This window comes from Oreochromis niloticus, linkage group LG6, assembly GCF_001858045.2.
Source record: "Oreochromis niloticus isolate F11D_XX linkage group LG6, O_niloticus_UMD_NMBU, whole genome shotgun sequence".
NCBI lineage: Eukaryota > Metazoa > Chordata > Actinopteri > Cichliformes > Cichlidae > Oreochromis > Oreochromis niloticus.
This window is the reverse complement of record NC_031971.2, coordinates 32,067,131-32,089,736: the sequence shown is the minus strand read 5'-3', so window position 1 is coordinate 32,089,736 and position 22,606 is coordinate 32,067,131. Positions and strand designations below refer to the sequence as shown.

The following is a 22,606-nucleotide window of genomic DNA, read 5'->3' as shown; positions in this document are numbered from 1 at the left end:
ATGATGTCCTCTGAATATCCCTCATAACTTTGGATTTTGGTCACAGTGTCACAGCAGCTGTCTGTCAAAAACATAAATTGCAGTAGAAAATGTGTTATAAACACAGAGGAGAGGTATAATATTTCATATTGAACCTATTGTTTATTGTATGTTTATTGTAATAACTTTCCTTCACAGACATTTGTGCACTCAGCCATCACCCTATCCATTTGTTTTATGTGTGGTTATTACTGTTTCCTATTTATATGTGCAGTTCATTCCCTTTATGGGATCTTAATGAAGATCGATCCAGGCTGTCATATGTCATGTACAGCCATGTTATAAAAGCAAGTCGAGTGGTCCCTCGTTTATCACAGGAGTTGCATTCTAAAAATAACCCGCGATAGGTGAAATCCGCGAAGTAGCCAACTTTATTTTTTACAATTATTATAGATGTTTTAAGGCTGTAAAACCCCTCACTACACACTTTATACACTTTTCTAAGACAGGCATGAACATTTTCACACTTTTCTCCCTTGCTTAAAAACTCTCAAAGTTCAAACCTTCATAGAAAAATAAGTCCAGTATTATAGAATGAAACCAAAGATCAAACCCTGTTTTCAGGTCCAGAACATGAGAATAGAGCAGCTGCCAGAGAATTCAACATTAATGAATCAATGGTACGGAAGTAGAGGAAGCAAGAAGAATGAGTTGAGTAAAGTTTGACTTATCTGACTGTTTTGTTTCTCTTAATGCACCTTATGGTCTGAAAAATACGGTAACTTCTACCTTCCTTTAGCAAGTCCAGCAGTCCAACTTTTTGGGCGATGGTTAGCATCTTCCTCTGCCTTTTAGGTGCTACCGTAGGTGCCTTTGACTGTGCAAAACATTTCATCGACATTGTTGTGTTTGTTGGAGGGAAAACTTACAAACATACAGTACAGCACTTCAGAGTCACACTGCTAGCAATTGAAGATTTATGTAAATTTGACAAGCTGAACACATTCTGTACTGTGCAGGAGACACGGCACGGAGGACACTGATTGACAATGATCTACAGCCGATCAGGACGCAGAACTGTAAAAAAATCCCCCCAAAAAACAAGCATGCAAAATTGCACACAAAAAATCTGTGAAACAGCGAGGCCATGAAAGGTGAACCACGTTATAGCGAGGGACCACTGTAATCCTTTACCAGTTATGATTTGATCTACTGTACATTTATATGTACTGATATATGTCTTTTATATGTGATCTTTTTCTTGACTACAAATTTGGAATGCTTTATTTACCTGGTGCTAATTTCAGCTTCACTTCAGTGTAGATATCTTGTCCCGTTCTGGTCACTCCACACCAGTATTTCCCAGCATCCTCAGATGTAAGATCAGAGATGGTCACTGTGAAGGTTCGAGCCTTTTTGTCATCACAGGCTGAGTATTTGAGGTTTTTTAGTTGGGATGTTGTAATAAGAACATCATTGTCACCACAGACATCCTTACACAGGTACTTCTCATAAGACTCATAACCGTGACCATAGGCGCAGGAAACATTTACCTTCCCCCCCACATATCCAGTCACAAGTATCACCCCTCTTGCACTGATCACACATCCCAGAGCAACTGTAAAGAAATTATAAAAAAATTATATAATTGTTTATTTTTTCATGTCAACATTCATTAATAATAATACAATTCCTAAGCCCAATAAAAAGGGTGTGTTATTTTTTTTAGCTCTTTAAAAAACCTACCGCAGAGGGTGAAGAGCAGGTTTTGAAGTCTCCACATCTTCGCTTTGGCTCATCAAAACAGAAACTTGACAGGAACTACTCTTAATACTAAGAAATATTTTGCATGCAGTGGGGAAGCCTATCAGCACTATCAGCACAGAGAGGACTACACATTATTAAGTGGCTCTTCCTGTAAAGGTATTTTAAAAATGAAAAATAGCTGACATGTGCCACCTTATGGTGAACACCTCTCATAAACAGCACCGTTCAATTTAAAGTCTTGTGCTAAATAAAAATATTTAAATGTATTTATAAAACTTTGCTTATATAATCAAAACTAACATCACTGACTAAAAGTTCTGAGTGTTACATCATATAATTATAACTTATTCATTAATATAAAAGCAGCATTTTTCTCTTTTGATTAAAAACGTATCTGCTGATTTTTGTTCTCTTTTAATTAATTTTTTTTTTTTTTTTTTTTTAACCTGTCCCGTTTGGTTCTTTTGCCATCAGAATTATTGTCTAAAGACGAAGAAAGATGCCCAACGGATTTACTTTACCAATTAATTACTTTAATGAATTTCTTAGTTACTGTTTGGTCAATAAGCCAGGAATTTTTACAAAAAAACTCTCCCTGCATTTGGTAAAGCAGCTAACTAGTCCTATCAGATGATACTAATGTAGTAAAATTGATCAGTTTTAAGTTTAAAGTTATGAAAATACAAAAATAAATACCTCAACTATGAACTTCGGTGCAGCACTTTACAACGCACCAGTGTTGCAAACTTTCTTAACATATCCTTAAACACAAACTGTCAGTTACTGAGTCAAGCAAACCCATACAGTGAAGCCACTTAAGCCATTTTGTCGCAATAGCTTTCTCTGAGGAAAGAAAAAATAAAACTGGCTGTTAACAGTTTTCATATGTTTCAGAATTATTAAATAGAGATTGACAGACTATTTGTTTATTTTTCTATTATTGATAAAGTAACTTCTTAACCTTGAACCACCTTCCATCATTAAATAAGTAGTTGAGAAATCCATCAATCCATTTTCTCTCTCTCTCCCTCACACACACACACACACACACACACACACACACACACACACTGAATACCACTGAGGCTTAGAGTTGATGGGTGTGACAGGTGTGGTGACACTTACCAAAACAGATGTCTTGACCGTGTTTTTGGTGTTGGTGCCTTTTATGTAGCAGTTGCTCAGGAAGTCTGTGCTTAAGTTTTGGTTAGTAAAATTCTACTATTTTATTCGTCTGTTGTGTAGCACTAAGTAGGTGTGAGTTTGATCTGCATGGGTGATAGCATTGGCTGCTAGTTTATGTCAGTGTGTATGACTGAATATTACACGTTTATCAACATTTTCGTGAATACAGAGATTATTCAGTCCCTCTCAGATAGATTAATATCACTGTCTGCTTGTCATACTGCATCCATTTGGAATTATATTTAGCTTTCTGTTTTTATGCAGTGAGCACAAACCACAACAGATTTGTTCAATGATAAATTTTAGGTGACTTTCCCCTTCAGCAACTTGACACATCTGGATGTAGCGTGAAAACTGTGCTTTTATTTTTACATTTTAAAGTCTGCAGTCTCCCTTGTGATGTGCTTACCACGACTGTCATTTCCGAATTTCATGGAAAGTTTTATCGAAAAAGAGGAACATGTTTATTTTTGTCATGTTTGTTTCTGTCTGGAAAGTCCAAAATGTTCACGCAAGAATATATGCCAGCTTGTTATATAAAAAAATATATATTATTTTTGCTCTTACTAAGGGGTCTATAACCTATTATTTGATGTGATCCATCAAGTCCTATGTTTAGTGTGTTTAACTGTAATTAGTGATTAAAAAAGGTTACAACATTAAGTACGGCATTTCTAAGAATATCAAAACATAAAAACTAAAGTTTTTCAATAAAAATGCACGAATCTTAATACCTGTTACAAGTTATGCAATCTGAAATCTTGTCTCAATTTCTGCAACACAATTACTGTATTTGGTGTTAAACTAAAACAGCACCAGCAGAGGGCTCAATGTGACACACTAAGCAGCGACACTAAAAGTGTTTTTCAAAGTGTTTTCTGGCTCGTCTGAAGGAAAAAACAAACTACTACACTTTTGAACACATTGGATGTTTATATGACATCTTATGAGGAATTGCACACTGATTGTTTGGTTTTTTTTCTGTAAAATCGTATCCACTATCCAGCTCCATTTGCAACAAACAGAAAAAAGCATCATAAAATGAAAACTGCAAACTGTAACCTTTTACGTTTCACTGCTCTATTTCAATCCAAATACTTTGATTGACCAGAATGTAACAATGTCGCAGCTCAAATAAGGCAGAAACAGTTAAACATATTGTTGAACTTATTACTATATGAAACAACATTAGATTTCATTTTGCTTGTTTATTTATTTACTTTGCTCTCATGTTAGAAATTTAGTTTGAGTTTTTCCACAACTTCAGAAAAAACACTAAACAATAAAAATTAAACTATAAAAACAAGTCAAGCTACACATGCATAAAGAGCAGCTATCTCTCATGGCTAAACAGAAACCAAAACAAAGTTTTCAGTGTGACAAAGAGAAGGCTGTACATTAAAATTTGTTGTTTAACTGTTAAAGAGAAATCAAACAAGTTAAAATCTATATAGGTGAAACCCATATTTTGACCTGAAATGCATGTTCTGTTTATCTTCTGTGGAAATTTTCATTACAGTAAACTTCTTCAGATGTTGTGAAGTTTTCATAGTCTGGTTCATCTTCACCTGCATCGTCATAGTTGTAACAGGCACTCTGTTGTTTGTACCTCACAACTTCTTCATTTCCATAGATCTATTCAGAGACCAATGAACAACACATGATGTTATGTCATTTTATAAAGCAAACATTTTTTAACAATTTGAATTCTGATAGAAAAATTACAAAAACAGATCATGCTTCAAATATTGCTGCAAATAAATTACATAGTTTAGTTTTAAGGTTAAAAGAAGTTAAAAAGTCTAAAATTAGATGCTTTTCACACATTATCAGCTGAACCAAAGTGTAAAGCTGTGGCTCTCTAAGCGCAGCCTGTGGGCCAGTGGCTGTCCTCAATAACATTTCATGCTACCCCCAAATACCTCAATGAGAGAACGCGCTAACATAAATTTCTTTAGTCAACAGTTAATTTCACACTACAGAAGTGCAAAACCAACCAAGGGAGAACTTCTCTTTTTTTCCTCTTCTGTTTTAACATCTTAGCTAATTATATCTCCATAAAACTGTTAAGTATTACTGGTAACTGGTTGTTCGCTTACTCACTTAAGTTTCTCCAATCTGTCTATGTGGGTTAATTGGCACTCAGCCATCTTACATTTTGAGAATTCCTGCCACAATTTCAAGATGAGCATCAAAAGTTTTGTGTCATCTAATCACTATCACGTGGTTTCTTTATGGTAATGAAGAACAGATAGAAGTGTTTAAGTGATGATGGTGATAATTATGATGGTGATGATGGTGGTGATTAATGTGATAGCTTTCTCATTTTATCTTATATTGTATACTGAATAGTAACATTGTGGATGAATCTGAATGAAAGATTCAAACATCAGTTTGCTATCAGTAAAATAACAAAAACCATGAATAATAAAAGCTGATTTGATATATCGTGAATTTCTACCCGATCATTGTTGGGATTGGAATCATTATCATGCTGACAAATGACCTGTTGTCAGAATTATTTCCAGATGGTATTGAACGGTAGATCAAAATCTGATGGTGATTTTCTGTGTTCATAATTCCATCAATGTTAATAAGATTCCAAAGACCACTTGTTTGAATTCAGCCCCAAACAATGACAGAGGTACTGTTGTACATCTCTCCTGACCTCCCCTGCACCTACTGATGACAGTTTGAAACAAATTCATAATTTTCTTATCAAATTTATCATCCCATAAGACTTATTGTCACTAATTGTCAGTCCAGTTCTTGGATAATTTGGCATACCTCTGCCTTTTCTGTTTCCTTCGATTAAGAATGACTTCTTGACAGGGTCACCCCATGAGTTTGATGCATTTTTTATGCTTCTGTGATTCACGGGTCAATGTTAGGTGGCTTAACGATAATATTAAAAACATTTACTGTGAAAATGGTCAGATAAAAGGATTGGACTGAGAAGGAGGGAAAAAGCAGCCAGTGTCTGAGGAAGATTTTTTTAAAGACATTCAGAAAGGCAGAAGAACTTTCAAAAATTACAAGAAATGAGGGATAGCTCAAGACGTTTGCACAGTACTCTACTGAACTCATTTAAGAAAAAAAAACTTTGCTTGTTTGTACATAGTGAGACTTGTTATAGATAGAGCACACTATTAAGGCTTTGGACTTTAGTTTTCTTACGTTATTTTCTGTGCCAGCCGTCACTTCCTCTAAACCTTCTTCGTTCTCTGCATTTCTGTTCATGACAGCTTTACCGTCTGAAAACACACAGCATAAAACATGGTTGTTTTCTTTTTGCATGCACATTTGAGTACATTTGCGCATAAAATATACCTTTTACTTTCTGATGTTTGCATTGATAAACTGTAACCACGAGGGCACATATCAGTAGCAGCAGCACAGCGGGCACAGCATAAACCACATACTGTCCTGCATCTGAAAAGCAGAAACCAAAACAGAACCCAGTAAAAATACAGACTTCCTTTTTACACTAAGACAAGTTGAACTGTGGGCTCAGATGGTAGTTTTCTTTTTATATCTATTTTTTTTTTTTTATCTATTAGTAAAACATAGACCCTCAGCTGTTTTGACACTCATTGTACCATGGTCTACATTCACTCCCAGGGGACTTGCTGAAACTGTACTCAAAAAACTATAACTATTTCCAATTGTAACCATAAAGTACGTTATCTCCACATAAGCTATCTCACAACACTGATCAACAGTACAGCACACACTAAAAGACACATTGTATACACTGTACCTTTATTAGGTCTATTTTGAGTTGTAGTTTTTTTGTGTGTTGTAGTTTTTCCTGGAATTTCCATTGTGGAAGGTACAGTGCTGGTGTGCCGTGGAGACACTGTTGAAGGAAAAGACTTTCAATGTTCTTAGAAACTTTATCATAATACAATAATCTATTTTAAGTTGAGTGAACAGTTTCTGAGTGATCCAGACTGGCTTTCACTCTTAAACTGTTCACTTACCTGAAATCAGATTCTTTCTTTGTCAATTTATACATTAATAGTCAGTAGACCACTTAACATCTATGGTTTTATATTTAGATATATAGTTTGGTGGAACACTGATTAAAATGATTTAAATACAGAATATAAATATTTGGTTTTCCTGTTTTTTTTCTCTCTACTCTATGAACTTTAATAATTACCTTTAACTTCCACTTTTAGCTCATATAACTAAGTACAGAATCAGAAATGGCATTGGAGTGTTTGTAAACCTTTTTTAACCAGATAATCTTAGAACTTTTTAACAAATAAGCTACATAAAGATTAAAAATTTCAAATGATAGTTTGGTGTTAGGGTAAAAATATGACTTCTAAGAAGTAGTTCACTCTGGTTGTGGCACAGAAAAACTGAACCACCATCCACAGTCTATATTTGCACACTGGGCTGCAAAAAAGGATGTTACTTACAGCTCTGGCCATTTTATTTTTATGTACATGAGTATTCATCTCACCAACTGACAGCTGAATCTTAACATGGTTTCCGACTCTCCACTGTGAGTCTGACCCACACCAGTATATCCCAGCATCATCCGCTTGTATCTTTGTGAACGTCACTGAGAAAGAGCTGGAATAAATATCCTCTCGTAGTGCAAGTCTGCTTTCACTCATCACCATGTCTCTGCAGCTGTTGCGGTGGTCTCCTTTACAGAGGAACTTCCTGTTATTCTGATTTTGTGAAGGATAAGGGCACTGTAGAGTTAATGGATGCCCTGCAGTACCTGTTACTTTAGTTGACTTGACGCAGCACCACTCTGTCATGTTGAAAGAGAAAAATAATTTAAAGAGTTTCTTAAAGAGCCTTTTAGAAGAAATTGTTTCCTTTTTGTTAGTGTAATTATGACCTCACACCTTTGACTTTCAGGTCAATAGCAGATAAAACATCCAGGTCAGAGTTTCTGTGGATACCACAGAGGTATGATCCTGATTCACTTTGGGTCAAACTGCTAATGGTCACTGTAAACTTTCTTGACATTTTTTCATCATCAAGTCTGAAGTGACCACTTTCTCTGTTGTTAGAGGTGATTAGTGCCTGCTGCAGACATGTGGAGGGCTGGTTTCCTCTGCAGATGTACTTCAGGTTGTTCTGATACTGAGAGTCATATGGACAACTGATGGACTCAGAGTATCCCTCATAACTTTCAATTTTGGTCACAGTGTCACAGCATCTGTCTGTCAAGAAGGTAAAGAGATATGATGTTTTATATTCAACTTGCTGCAACAAGTAAATTTTAAACAAACCAAACATAATTGCTGCATCTGATACCCAGCTCTATCAATGATAGATCTTAACAATTAGTTAAACTGCAGGAATGTCATAAAGACATTATGTCTTTACTATACACTGTAAAGCACCTTGAGGTGACTGGTTTTTGTGACCTAGCACTACATAAATAAAATTAAGTAAAGTCAAGTAATCGTTTACCAGTTACATTTTATCTGTTCTCACCTTTAAGCTCTACAATCATGAACATCTTCTATATATGAATTTTACTCAACTATAATTCATTTTTTGGAAGTCCTTGTTTACCTGGCACTAATTTCAGCTCAACTTCAGTGTAGATATCTTTTCCAGTTCTGGTCACTCCACACCAGTATTTCCCAACATCCTCAGAATGAAGATAAGAGATGGTTGTTGTGAAGATTCGTGCCGTTTTGTCATCATTGATCCTGTATTTATTTTTCCGTGATTCAGATGTTGTAATAAGAACATCACTGTCACCACAGTCGTTCTTACACAGATACTTTTCATAAGACTCATAACCTTCATCATAGGAACAGGAAACTTTAACTATACTCCCCACATATCCAGTTACACGGATCACCTCTTCCGCACTGGTCACACACCTCAGAGCAACTGTAAAGTAAAGAAAATATAAAAGATCATTGTTTTGTTTTTTTTGTTTTTGTTTTTTCCATTTAGGCATTCAGCTAGCAATGTTACTGCTCTGTGAAGAAAAAAAATCAGGAGTAGTATTTAAGTACACATTTAGTCTAGATTTTATCTTTAGTCTTCATCTTTTTACTAATGTACTCATTAAAATAACTTACTGTAGATGGTAAACAGCAGGTTTTGAAAGCTCCACATCTTTGCTTTGCTTCATAGAAATAGAAACTTGAGAGGAAATCCTGTGAATAAATGACGCCCATAGAGGTATTAGATGTCACAGAATTGCAGAAGCCTTTCACTTCTGCAATTTGAGCAATTTTTTTTAATCCTTAAACAATTGCATTTTTAATGTGGAAACTCTTGTCATATAGACTGATTAGACTGGTAGTAAATAAACTGACTTTTGTTTGATAAATTAAGTGTGTGAGCATTATTCTGAGGTTTAAACTAAAAACAGTTCCTATTAATTAAGTTGGTAAATGTAACATAGCATTTTATTTGTCACGGTTCTGGGTCATTTTTACCCAGCTTTTTCAGTTTCTTATATTTTGGTATATTTCTGTATTATGATTTATGTTCTGGTTCTTTAAGTTGTGCTATTTTGATTATTATTCCTGGTTTAGTTCAGCGTCAAGGTGCATCTTTGTGATTTGTTTCTTTTTTCCTGTTTTATTTTGATAGTCCCAGTCCTAAGTCAGTGTATTCAGTTTTACTTCCCCCTGTCTCGTTAGCCCTAATTTCTCCCAGCTGTGTCTCCCTCCTGTTTCCCATTCCCTGATTAGGGTCGTGTCCAAATTCATGGGCTGCATCCTCCTGAGGACCCAGCCTTCGCAGTCTATGGCTGTGTCCCAATTCAGGGTCTGCACGCTTGAAGTACACGCACTACGCGTACTACGTACGGTGCGTACTATAAGTATGAGAAGTGCAGAAGTGAGAGGCTTGTGAAATGGGACGGTCTAGCCTTCGTCGCGCTGTTCAGGTTGCCTAGCAACCATGATACTAACCGCGAGAAACGTTTCATACAGCTTTGTTTGACAGAAATGAAGGAGAAAAAATGTTTTGTTGGTCATTCATGTTTGTCATGACATCACTTTGATTAGTTGAGACCACAGGACTGTAAAACATGAGAGTTGGGCTTCATTTCTGTACTGAACAGTCATTTTAAGATTAGTTAGTAAATAACAATTAGCTAATGTTATTCATGAGACTAAAATCATCTCACTGTGGTAATTTAAATATAATGTGGCCAATATTATATGTATTGTCAGATTATTATGATATATATATATTACAGGATATATTACAGCAGTGAGCTTGAAGTCTGGGTCAAAGATTCAAGTTGCAGTTATTTATATTTCCTATCGCCTTAAATCTTCACTCAAAGACAAGTATCTTTGACAGTGTATATATAGATGTATTATATATAAGAGACAAATATTGTTCGTTTAATACAGTGGTTCTTAACCTTGTTGGAGGTACCGAACCCCACCAGTTTTATATGCGCTTTCACTGAACCCCTCTTTAGTGAAAAATAAAATGTGATTTTTTTCAAATTCAAGACATAGATATGTTTTTTACTGGTGCACAAAATGAGCCGTGCATGTCACGGCAGAGGCTCTGCCGAACCCCTGAGACCGACTCACCGAACCCCTAGGGTTCGATCGAACCCAGGTTAAGAACCACTGGTTTAATATGTTGGCATTATTACATTTGGCTCAATGCTTATATATGTGTGTAAAAAGCAAATGTACGAGCTGTGATAACTGTTTCTGATAGAATGAAGATCAGACTGATATATTAAATATTCCTTTATTGGGTGATAAAATAAGACCATGTCATAACTGCTTTAAGTCATACAGAATAGATATCAGAGCCTTAAACAGGCTGACTTCTGCTAAATGGGTCAAACTGGGCAGAAAGTCTACAAACACATAACATCCTTATAGAATATGATGTAACACTATAGATCAACTTACCTCAGACTATATAAAGCATATAAACAATTACAGTAATATGATGCAACAAACACAGCAGTACTACTAATCCAAAATACTCAAAGCTTCATAGAACTGAAACAAACATTTATTTTTAGCTCCATTCTGCTGCTGATACATACTTTAGGTTTCTGAATATTAAACTTGTTGCTGCCTTTCATAGTGTGTAACTTGAAGGCCCTGAGTACTTTCTCCCACACTGAAAACACTGGAATGATAAAATTATTTGAACATTACCTAATAAGACTGATTCAGGACAGACAATTAGTTATGTTAAACTTTCCTAGCAGTGCTTCACAAACAGGGAACAGTCTGTCTATTCTCTCCATCTGTCAGCTGCTGCTGGCTCTTCCTCCTCCTCTTCCTCACACACTGCTGAGTTTGTCCTGGTGGATCATCAGGGGTGCAAAGCCTCACAGATGATGTGCAGCAGTGGGTCCCTCAGTCTGTCCTCACTCTGGACACTTGCAGTTGTCACACATGGAAATCAAATGTGTGATAAGCTGCAGGATTCAAACACAAGTGTAACTTATAAATACATGTTCATACTTTTATTCCACAATCAGAGAGAAAGAAACAGAGAGAGAGTGCAGGACAGACAGACAGGTGACAGTCTCAGGTGTATACACTGCTACAAAACAGCACAAGAGAAGGAGGATTTAGTGTTTGTGTTATTACGAGTGCTAAACAAGAAGAGTTCCCAGATGGTACAGTGGACACATGTGTGACTCCTGTGATTAAAGCATCTTTCTTTCAGCTTAACGAGTGAACCGTCAGCTCGTTCAAACACACGTTAAAGTCCGTTTGGCTCGACACCACCGAACAGAAGCAGCAATATAACATAGCTAACATTAACAGTGCAGTGAATCCTGCTTGTGCCGTCATATTCAGGACTGCAAACCGAGCAGCATCACTGACTTTCAGCTTGTTGTGTTTGTGGATATATGACTGACTTTAATTATCCATAAAATCATCACATTCTCTGTAAGATTAAGGTCGACTATATATGTATTTAGAAGTAGAGGCTTTAAAACCAAGTTACCGCTGAAAGTACAAACATTACTAATGTCACATAACTTTGCCGACATGTGGCCAACAGTAATGTTTTAATGTTCTTCATTATTAAATATTCGCACATAAATAAGTGACATAATACTCAGTACTTACTTTTGGCAGTTCACTCTTCGGCCGCTCCCTTCTGCCGTCTGCCGTATTTTGCGGCAAAATTATCCACACCCACCGCCGCGCTATGAATTCTGGGATATATGGGACCATGAAGCGTGCACCGGACCATGCTTGATATTTGGGGAAATCGACGGCACATTTGGAGTATGCATTTGAAGTACACTTCGAATTGGGACAGCCGTCGTCGCGTGGCGGTGACGTAATCGCACTTAAAATGCGTACTTCAAGCGTGCGGTCTCTGAATTGGGACACAGCCTATGTGGGCCGGGTCCTCAGAAGGTCGGGTAGGCCAGAAGTAAACGGCTGTGAAATTGGACGGTCTAGCCTTCAGATTTGCGTCACCGCTGTCTTGGTGGAGTTTAATAAACTCGGCCGTCTGCTCCTTGCTATCTAAAATATAACATGACACTGGCGTAAATTCTTGGCCATCTCACACTTCTGTTTAATCAGTTTTCTGTTTATTCAGCTGTGTGAAAACCAAGGAGGAATCCACCCGGGGGATTAATAAAGTTTTATTTTATTTAATCTAATAACTTTAATCTCAGCCAAACCGTTTTACTCACGAACAAATAAAACACTGATAAAAGCCAAACAATAACATTTTTTGGTTATCTAAGTGACTTATATATTAGGTTTAACCTGAGTAGCGAAAGACAGCGGTGATCTGAAAATGATGTGCCGGGAGTTGTGCCGTTCTGCCCTGGAGATTTCCTTGGCCATAAAACAAGACACAGGATTGAAGCACAATAAAACACCAAGAAATACTCAGTCCTCCAATACAAAATGTTCAGGAGGCCAGCGCAGCAACTAGACGAGGCTGCCCAGGCCGCAGTGCTAAACTCAGGGGTGAGACCAGTAGCTGAGACAAAGGCTGGAGGCCGGCCACGGATCCAGTGGGAAAAACAATGAGATCTGGATGCCAGTGACAGAGATGGCTGGCATAAGAGAAAGCCTTCGAAGCCTGCCATCAAAGATACTTGGCCTCCTGCAACATGGAAGCCTTGGGTGCTGGTTCTAGGTGCCTAGGAAAACCAGGTGCTGGCTCCTCTGGGACACATCCCAGTGGAACAGGACCCACTGGGTCAAGCTCAGACAGCTAAGGTGCTGGTTGCTGTGTTGACATGATGGACTGATTGGATGTTTTAGTGGTGGATAAGCTAGCTGGCACAGGAACTGAATATCCCAGAAAATTGAAGAATTCCTGCATAGGAGTGAGGTCGCAGTGTTCAGAGTCACAATTGCTCTTCCGTTGCCAAGAGCCTCGCTTCCTCAAACAGAGGGTGGAGGTGAGCAGGCAAGAAGAGAGTATGGAGGGCGGGTGACCGGCAATAGGATGAAGCTGCTCAATCTGATCCTTGCATGTATGAACGGCACATCGGTCCTGGGCTGTAACGGAGGGGAGGTGGCTGGTAAAGAGTGATCAGGTGAAATCAATGAGAACAACGAACATAAAACACAGGTAGGCAGGCTGGAGAGGTGTGGACTTCGGAGCAGAGGCTATGGGAGGATGCATTGGCCAAAACACGGTCCTCTAGCCAGGCGGGCAACCGGCCCACTAGCCAGGGATTCTCAGAACCCACCTGGTGAATCTCAGGATTCATGGACGGGTACATACCAAACAGTCTCTTGAAAACAAACAAAAAAAATCATGCTGTCATGTGTCAATGTGTGGCTGGCAGTTTCCTTACCCAAATTGAAGACACAGAGGCAGAAACCGAACTCACATAGCTTAATTGCTGGAGCTTGGGAAATAAAATGCAAAATAAGAGAAAATTTAGACTATACTGGAATCTAGAACTGGTTACAAAACTGACTAAACAGGGCACATGCACGAGGAGAGAATCACGATGATGTGACGAGGACAAGGAAACTCGAACAATAAATACACAGGAGGGAATCAGGGCAGAGAATACACACCTTGAAAACACAACTGAACAGAATCTAAATGATTAGAGACAGAAGCCAAAGCAGAATTTAACATACATGAATCAAGGGACTGTCAAAATAAAAAGGAAACACAAAACCAAGAGACTGAGACCCAGACTCGAGGCATACAAACCAGATACAGGGACAGAGTAACAGAACACACACAGACCACAGACTACAAGCCTGACATTGAACTGTTACTAGACTCGGGCCAATGGTAAAGAAAACAAACAATAATACAACAATAATGCTGACTGCACACAGAGAGCACAAGCAGCGGGTGACACAAAAGGGAAACTAACAGCTAAGGACTAAGAATAACAAAACTTCTAAAAACAGTAACTAACATAAAGCTAGAAGGACTAAATGTTACAATCTTTCATTTAACCCTAGAACACTATCGCCGGGTGATTTACACCCGAGCAAATACATTTACATGATTTCTCTCTCCTGCAGCTGTTTGCGTGTCGAGGAGCCTGTGCCTTCACCAGGGAAGTCTCAAATTTCCCAGGAATGAGTGGACCAAAGACCAGCTTTCCAGAGTCATTATTTTGTTTTAGGAGGTTTTTTTTTTCATTTTGTTAGACATGGCACAGTTGAAAGTAAAAGACGACTACTCTAATTTGTCATGTGTTGTCATATTTTGATATATTTGATTACTTTTTATTGGTTATATTATATCGGGTAAAAATCACCCGGCATTAGTGATTGTGTTACTATTTATAGCGATAGTGTTCTAGGGTTAAAAAAGAACAAAAAACTTTTAAAGCCATTTTTAATCAGCATGTTTTGTATTGTGCCCCTGTGACAGACTAGCAGTCTGCCCAGGGTGTACCCGACCTCTTGCCCTATGACGGCTGGGATAGGTTCAACCCCAAGAAAATGGATTGACATTTTGCATCGCTATCTTAGAGATAATATCAGCACAAGATCAACAACTGTATCTGTACTAGTTAAAAAAAAACAACCTCAGGTTTCTGTTTAAAATAAATTCTACAGATTAACACTGGATATACTGCATGTGCAGTGCATCCAAACGTGTTGCCAGTGTGTCACTTGCTACACATTTTGTCATGTTACAGCCTTGGCCACTCTACCACACAGGCCTAACTGGCAAAGTGTGGAAGGTTCTTCTCTCTCCACAGAGTAACAGTGGAGCTCTGTCAGCGTGACCATAGAGTTCTTGGTCACCTCACTAACTAAGGCCCTTCTTCCCGATCAGTCAACTAGCTCAGGAAGAGTCTCAGTTGTTCCAAACTTCTTCCATTTATGATTTAGGCCACTGCGCTCATTGGAATCTTTAATGATGCAGAAATGTTTCTGTTTCTGTTTAATTCATTTTGAAATAATATATTATAATATAACATGCCAAAGTGTCAAACAAGTGAAATTATGTGGATATTTTCTGGCTGCACTGTAAATCTGAAATGTTTAATATGAGGTTTGGCCCCTTTTGGAAGCGATGCAAGCAGTCACCTGCTTTCAGAATAAAACATTTTAATTTATTTTAAAGGGGTATGCCTTGAAGTTGTTTTCATGGTGATTTACTATATGTGTTTCAAACCCAAACAGATGAGGGGGATATTCATGTAATAGTTTACTGTGTGCTCGGAATTTGGTTTTGCTACTTCGCTCACTTTATACTTATGTTGATATTTTAATTTAATTTAATTTGTGGTTTTGCACAATTTCAGTGCAGATCATTAATTCTAAGCAATAAAAAAATACTGTGAAGGCCCGTGCCCTTCTCAGTACTTTGGACTGAGTATTTTTCCCCCTTAGTTACGATGCTGCATTACAAACATCCTTGTCATCACAATCATTTGCATAGATACTTCTCTAGAGACTCATAACCATGATCATACGAGAAGGAGTTTTTTTCTGCTCTTTTCTTCTTCTCTGCTTCTTTAGCCATTTAAATAACTTCTTGCAGAGTGTGACCAGCAGGAACTCTCCACATCTTGGTTTCTGTTCATCAAAATAGAAACTTAAAAGGAACTATTGTTAGGACTCTGAAATATTACACACACAGTGGGAAAGCCTAGACTTTCATCACAGAGGGGAGTGGACATTATGTGGACATTATGAGTTGGTCTTCCGATGAAAGCGGTATAAAACTGTTAAAATGGATGACTTATTCCACCTAGTGGTGAAAGAAGTATTCACAGACTTCACATAATCAGTACATTTAAAGTTGTGATATCGTGTGATACTTTATTGATCCTACAAGGAAATAAAAATTTATTGTGATACAGCTCCAAAATAAAGAAAAAAAAGTTAAAGTACTACAGGCACATATTGAGGATATTATAGTGAGAAAGTGGAAAAAGTTATCATTACAAAAGTTATATTACATTGTCCAAATGTCAAGGGACCAAGTTGCAAGAAAGACTCAAACACAGGACTCCAAGTTATTCACTTGACACTCATGTTTACATTTGACATTTGAGGCTTTTCACAGTATGAGAAAATCAGTGCAGATTATGATGTTAACACTAAGCAATAAACATGAGAATAGGGACAACAGCAAAGGAGTAAGAAGTGAGGCTATATATGCATAAAAAGCAGTTATTTCACATGGTAACACAGCAAAGTGTTCAGTGAGTCAGTGAGAAAGCTGATTATTCTAAGATTTCTTGACGTTAAAGAAAAATTAAACAGGATAATCTCTATACAGGTGAGATCCGCCGTTTGATCCCAAATGCATGTTCTGTTTATCTTATATTGGCTTTATGGACATTTTTATTAAGGTAGATTTCTTCAGTTTTCATAGTCTGGGTCAGCTCTTTTGTCTGGACGTCTCCTCCTTACACATCACAACGTCTTGATTTCCACAAATCTATTCAGAGACCAATGAACAACACATGATGAAATATCTTTCCTACATTAGCACCACTGTCATATTAAGATTATTGCCTTGTCATCTACAGCAGTGAATACAACAGTAAAACCACATCTATGCAGACTCAATATGAAGACTTCGGAGGAATTATAATAAAAGTCTGTGTGGTGTATCTGTGTGTGGATTAATTGACACACAGTAATCCAACATTTTGAACACCTCTGGCTCATACAATTCCTGCAATTTCAAGGTGAGCACTAAAGTTTATTATAATCCATTTACTATCTGTGATAAATGGTAACAGTTATTGCCTGCTTCTGATTCATTGTATTCAATAATGGTTAGAAATACATTACATAATACTTTGATGTGATAGTAATGATGACGATTTGAAATTTTATTACTTCATAATTTTATACTACGTTTGTGTTGAACATTGAAATTCACTGTGAATTCTTGGCTTAAACATAAAAAAATGTTTTGTGGGGCCTTTTAAGCAGCAAATGGGCCAAGGTGGCTTAACAAACAGGTTCTTCTTCTTGAAATAGTGATGCACAAAAACCGGACTGAAAATAAGTAAGCAGCCAGTGTTCAAAGAAAATTCTGGAGAACGTTAAAAAATAACAAAAGTCTGGATACTTGGGAAGCAAAATAGACAGAAATTGCAGGGTGGCTCAAGACTTTTGCACAGACTGCACTGATCGCAACTAAGAATAAAATCAATTTGTTGCGTTATTCCATTTGTTTATAATAAGGCTTGTTATTAATAGAGGACACTATTGAGGTTTTAGACTTTAGTTTTCTTACGTTATTTTTTGCTGCATCTGTCACTTCCTCTAAAGCGTCTTCGTTCTTTGCATTTTTGTTCATGACAACTTCATCTTCTGAAAACACAAAGCATAAAACATGGTTATCCTCTTTTTCCATGTACATTTGTGCATACCAGTGAATGCAAAATATACCTTTTGCTTTCTGATGTTTGCACTTATGAACTATAACCGCAAAAACACACATCAGTAGCAGCAGCAGCAGGGGAGGAACCGTGTAAACCACATACTGTCCTGCATCTGAAAAGCAGAAAGCCAAAACAGAAAGGAGTAAAAATTTAAACATCCTGAAACATTCACACTTTCGGGGACACACAACAGAACTGTGGGGTTAGGTGAGGTTTACTAGCGTGCACACCCACAACAGTTGTGACACTCGGGATCATTTTGGTATGACTTACATTCACTACTTTCCAAAAAATAACCATAACTCACAGCACTGATCGTCAGAAGTACACACTGAAAGATACGTATTGTATTTACTGTACTTTTAATGGGATTTCTGGGAATTTCTATTGACGTTTTTCCAAGTGTTTGGACTGTAGAAGGTAGAGTGATGGTGTGCTGGAGAAAGACTGTTGGAGAAAAATACTCTTAGCAACTTTATTTTAATACATTAATCTTATTTCAGTTATATGAATAGTTTCAGAGTCCTGATAGCTATCCCCATCAGAACTCTTGGGTGGCAGTCATTTTTGGTCACTCTGACGCTTTTCACAAATAACCCCCCATATTTCATAATCTATTTTACACATAAAAGTGGTCCTGTTTTTATTTTTTTTAAATCATTTTTACATAATGTTTACTTGGTTTTATGTGCAGTAGACTGGGGTTGGTTGTCACATTGCTTGTTACTGCCACATTAGGCATTGGTATTTCAATAATATGGGTAAATAGGACTTCTGGGAGGATGTGTCGCTACTGAAGCCAGCAAGAAGCCAGCTTTGCACACCACAAACAATTGAACCATACTATGTTTAAACAGTTAATGTGGACTGAAAAAAAGTAAATGTAATTCTATTGATTTTATTTTCATTTAAATGTGTTCATCTCACCAACTGAAAGCTGAATCTTGGTGTAGTTTCCAGGCCTCCTCTCTGAGTCTGACCCACACCAGTATGTCCCAGCATCTGCTTCTTCCAACTTTGTGATCACCACAGAGAAAGAGCTGGAAGAACCATTACCTTCAAGTTTGAACCTGCTTTGACTGCTTATGACTTTGCAGCTGTTGCGGTGTTCTCCCTTGCAGAGGACCTTCCCTTTGTCCCGATGTTGTGGAGGATAAGGGCACTGCAAAGTTAGAGGCTGTCCAACAGTACCTTTTATTTTAATTGACTTGACACAGCACCACTCTGTGGAGAGTGAAAGAGAAAAATATTCAAATTTCTTAAAGACTCTTTTAGATGGAAAAAAAAGACTCTTTTAGAGGAAAGTGTTTCCTTTCAGCTTATTTAATTAAATATTATTATGACCTCTCACCTTTGACTTTCAGCTCAACAGCAGAGAAAACATCCAGCTCAGAGTTTCTTTGGACACCACAGAGGTATGACCCTGAATCGTTTTGAGTCAAACTGCTAATGTTTACTGTGAATGTTCCTAACACTTTGTCATCATCAAGTCTGTATCGTCCATTTTCTCTGTTATCAGAGGTGATTAGTGCCTGCTGCAGACATGTGGAGGGCCGATTTCCTCTGCAGATGTACTTCAGGTTGCTCTGGTTCCGAGACTCGTATGGACAAACGATGGACTCAGAGTATCCCTCATGACTTTCAATTTTGGTCACAGTGTCACAGCAGCTGTCTGTCAAAAATGCAGACGGCATCAGAAAATGTGTTACAGCCACAGAACAGATATGATGATTTATATTTAGGTTGCTGCAACAAGATTTTCTGTATGGGATCTTAAGAAAAAATCAACCAAACTGAACCATCTATCGCATGAGTATTATCAGGTCATATTTACAACAGAAAAAATAAATAATCCTTTGCCAGTTACGTTTTTATCTGTTGTCACCTTTTACCCTTTACAGTCAAAAATGTCTCTTATATATGAATTTGACCTGAATTCAAATAACTACATTTTGAGAAGAATTATTTTAATTACCTTGCACTAACTTCACCTTTACTTCAGTGTAGATATCTTTTCCAAATCTGGTCACTCCACACCAGTATTTCCCAGCATCCACAGAATGAAGATCAGAGATGGTCGTTGTGAAGATTCGTGCTGTTTTGTCATCATGGATCCTGTATTTGTTTTTCACTGGATTTGATGTTGTAATAAGAACATCATTGTTGCTGCCACAGTCGTTCTTACACAGATACTTCTTATAAGGCTCATAACCTTCATCATAAGAGCAGGAAACATTAACCTCTCTCCCCACATACCCAGTCACATGGATCAGCCCTACCGCACTGGTCACACACCTCAGAGTGACTGTAAAGAAAAGACAGTATAAAAAAATATTGTTTATTTTGTCACATCAACATTAATAATAGCATTGTTACTGCTGCATAAACAAAGGGCTGCGATCAACAGAAGGCATTGTATTCTGCTCTGCACTACCGAAACAGATTTACAGATTAGTCTACATCTACATTTGGTCTTCATCTGTTTGCTGTCTACTCATTTAAACAACTTACTGCAGATGGTGAACAGCAGGTTTTGAAGGATCCCCATCTTTGCTTTGCTTTGTAGAAATAGAAACCTGACAAGAAATATGCTGAAAATGTCACACCCACAGTTTGATTTCCTGAATGTCATGGCAATGTCAAAGCCTTTAACTTCTGCATTTAGGTCACGTTCTTTTTTACTCTTTACTCTTTTTTTATGTGAAAATTGTTAAGCCGGTAAGAAAGAAAAGGCTTTTCTCTGATTAACTGAGTGTGTGCATCATGTCTGACATTTAATCTGAAATCTGAAAATTAAACCTCTTTTTAATTCAGTTGTTAAATTTAATGCAGGGTTTTGACGTTTAAAAATAAACTTTATTAACAATTTTTGGAGTCAGCATATTTCGCATTGCTATCAGATGTCATTGACACCTATGTATCTGCATAAACTGCAAATGTGAAACTTCTTTTTCTGCATTTCTCTTGAGGATGACAAGCGACTTTCTTTGCCCACTGACAAGCATTAGTGTGGTAAACAGGATCTCACCACATACGCCACGAGCATTGCTGTGACATTTTCTTGTACAATGCCAAAGAGTTTAATGGGTGCACACAATGTAGGCAGAGGATACGAAAAAATATAAATGACCATATAATCTTAAGATAAACGTGCAAGCCATACGAAGCTCAGGGCAGCATCGTGGCACAGTGGTTAGCATTGTTACCTGATAGGAAGAAGGAAGAAGGTCCTTGTTACCTGACAGGGGCCTTTCTGTGTGAAGTTTGCCTGTTCACCCTGTGTCCTCATGAGTATTCTTAGGGTACTCTGGCTTCCTCCCACAGGTCAGAGACATGCAGTTAGTTGGGTTAGGTGAACTGGTGATTCTAAATCGCCACAGACACACAGACAACCCCGAATTGGATCATCAGAAGAGAACTGATGGTTGGAACCATGCAGATTCAAAATATTTACAGCTGTTTGGCTTGAACCTCAGTTTTTTCTGTGACATAAATCACAAGTTGACATTTTCCTTCTGATACCACTGGCTCAATGGAAAGTTGGGTTTGGTAAAAGAGAAAGAGAGAGAGAGACATAAAGACACTGATCAGCTCCACGTGCTCTACAATGACAAGTTTGCTTATTTTTGTACAAAATAACGTGACAATGTTTTGTTAAAGGAAGCAGTAGGAAGCTGTCCATGTTAAACTGTGACTATCACCAGTTAACATCCCTGCATGGGTCTTCACCACCACCTCCAGTGCCGCGTCAGCACCTGGGCGTGAGGATGCGACACCACCTGAGCCTACGTGTAAAGCCCGTGAGAGCCTGTGCTAGCAGGTCCCGTGCCACTTGTGTCCTAGTCGGCCCCCAGAGTTACTTTGTCCATGCTGCCATATAAACCTTGACACTTTCAAAATGTACCAAACTGAATACATAACACTAATCAATAAATAAAACTACAATAATGATCATGAAAATAAAAATAGCAACAATTGTGACATTCAAAAACCCCATCACTTTTCAGCTGCCCAACTCTTCTTCTCAGTTTTATAAAAAGTCAAATTATCTGATGAGCCATCCCATCCTCCTGACGCAGGGAAAAAACTTTGACCGGACAAGAACTAGAGTTCCTGTTACACCACTTTACCCTGTATGAACATGGCGCATTTGTATTAATGGCTTGTGGCAGAACCTGGACAGACTGCCAGTGGCATGCTGCTTTGCCGGTTTTCTCTTTCCCTGCTCCTCAGTTTTCCACCTTAACTGTACAGAACGTAGCTTTGCGGCCTCATAAACAGGTGTTAGAACAAAGTCAATAAATTAAGTCTGGTAAACATCTTTGCTGAAAGATTAAAGAAGTGAATGGAGGAACCATCATTCTGACTGTGCAATTTTTGGCTGGCCACAAGTAGGGTGGCTCCTTCTCACTGTTGGGATTGTTGTTTCTCCGTTTTCTCTTTCACCATTTCTTGTTTGTCAGCCTTAGTTAAAAAGGTTCATTGCCTTAATGCTGGGTGGATTTACTGGAAGGGTCACCAATGGAACATTTACAGTTTCACTTCCTTTACCTCAAATTCCCTTAAAAGTTCAAATTGTATTCATGTAATAACATGTTACTGTCTTTATTATTTTAATATAGCACAAAGTTCATCAAGGTTTGTACAAACATAGCTGGTAGAAACGTCCTCTAAAGAACAACTTTTTACTTTTTTACTTTGAGTACATTTCAGAGCCTGTACTTTTCACTTTTACTTGAGTAAAGAAGTTGAATCAGTGCTTCAACCTTTACTGGAGTATTCCTAAGACTAGTGCCTGTATTTCCACTTAAGTACAGAATGTCTGTACTTAAGTGGAAACCTCTGGCCCTTCCCTCAAAGGCA

At 37.7% G+C, this 22,606-nt stretch overlaps 2 protein-coding genes across 2 annotated transcripts in view; both read right to left on the bottom strand.

The window, feature by feature from the left end:
• LOC112847171 (polymeric immunoglobulin receptor) overlaps positions 1-1,889 on the bottom strand; it is a 6,041-nt gene extending 4,152 nt beyond the window's left edge. The window contains exons 1-3 of the mRNA XM_025908259.1: positions 1,726-1,889; positions 1,271-1,597; positions 1-61 (exon numbers count right to left, since the gene is read on the bottom strand). The exon at positions 1-61 is cut by the window's left edge and continues 260 nt beyond it. Of these exons, the coding sequence (XP_025764044.1) occupies positions 1-61; positions 1,271-1,597; positions 1,726-1,762 (425 nt within the window). The 5' untranslated portion in view covers positions 1,763-1,889. The remainder of the gene's footprint in view (positions 62-1,270; positions 1,598-1,725) is intronic.
• A 1,955-nt stretch (positions 1,890-3,844) lies between these two features.
• LOC102078680 (polymeric immunoglobulin receptor) lies at positions 3,845-20,999 on the bottom strand. The gene is made up of 9 exons (XM_025908255.1): positions 20,982-20,999; positions 20,255-20,319; positions 19,719-20,048; positions 19,095-19,415; positions 7,406-7,705; positions 6,692-6,790; positions 6,262-6,363; positions 6,109-6,185; positions 3,845-4,566 (listed from the first exon to the last, which is right to left on the bottom strand). Exons 2-9 carry the CDS (start codon positions 20,289-20,291, stop codon positions 4,423-4,425), a joined length of 1,410 nt encoding a protein of 469 aa, XP_025764040.1. The 5' UTR covers positions 20,292-20,319; positions 20,982-20,999; the 3' UTR covers positions 3,845-4,422.
• Between the last annotated feature and the right edge of the window lie 1,607 nt (positions 21,000-22,606).

Coding starts and splice junctions, on each gene's coding strand:
- LOC102078680 (XM_025908255.1), bottom strand. CDS start 20,291: ATGGGGATCCTTCAAAACCTGCTGTTCACCATCTGCA. Junction 19,416..19,718: donor AAAGGTGAAGTTAGTGCAAG/GTAATTAAAATA, acceptor CATTTTTGACAG/ACAGCTGCTGTGACACTGTG. Junction 6,364..6,691: donor TCAAAATAGACCTAATAAAG/GTACAGTGTATA, acceptor TCTGCTTTTCAG/ATGCAGGACAGTATGTGGTT.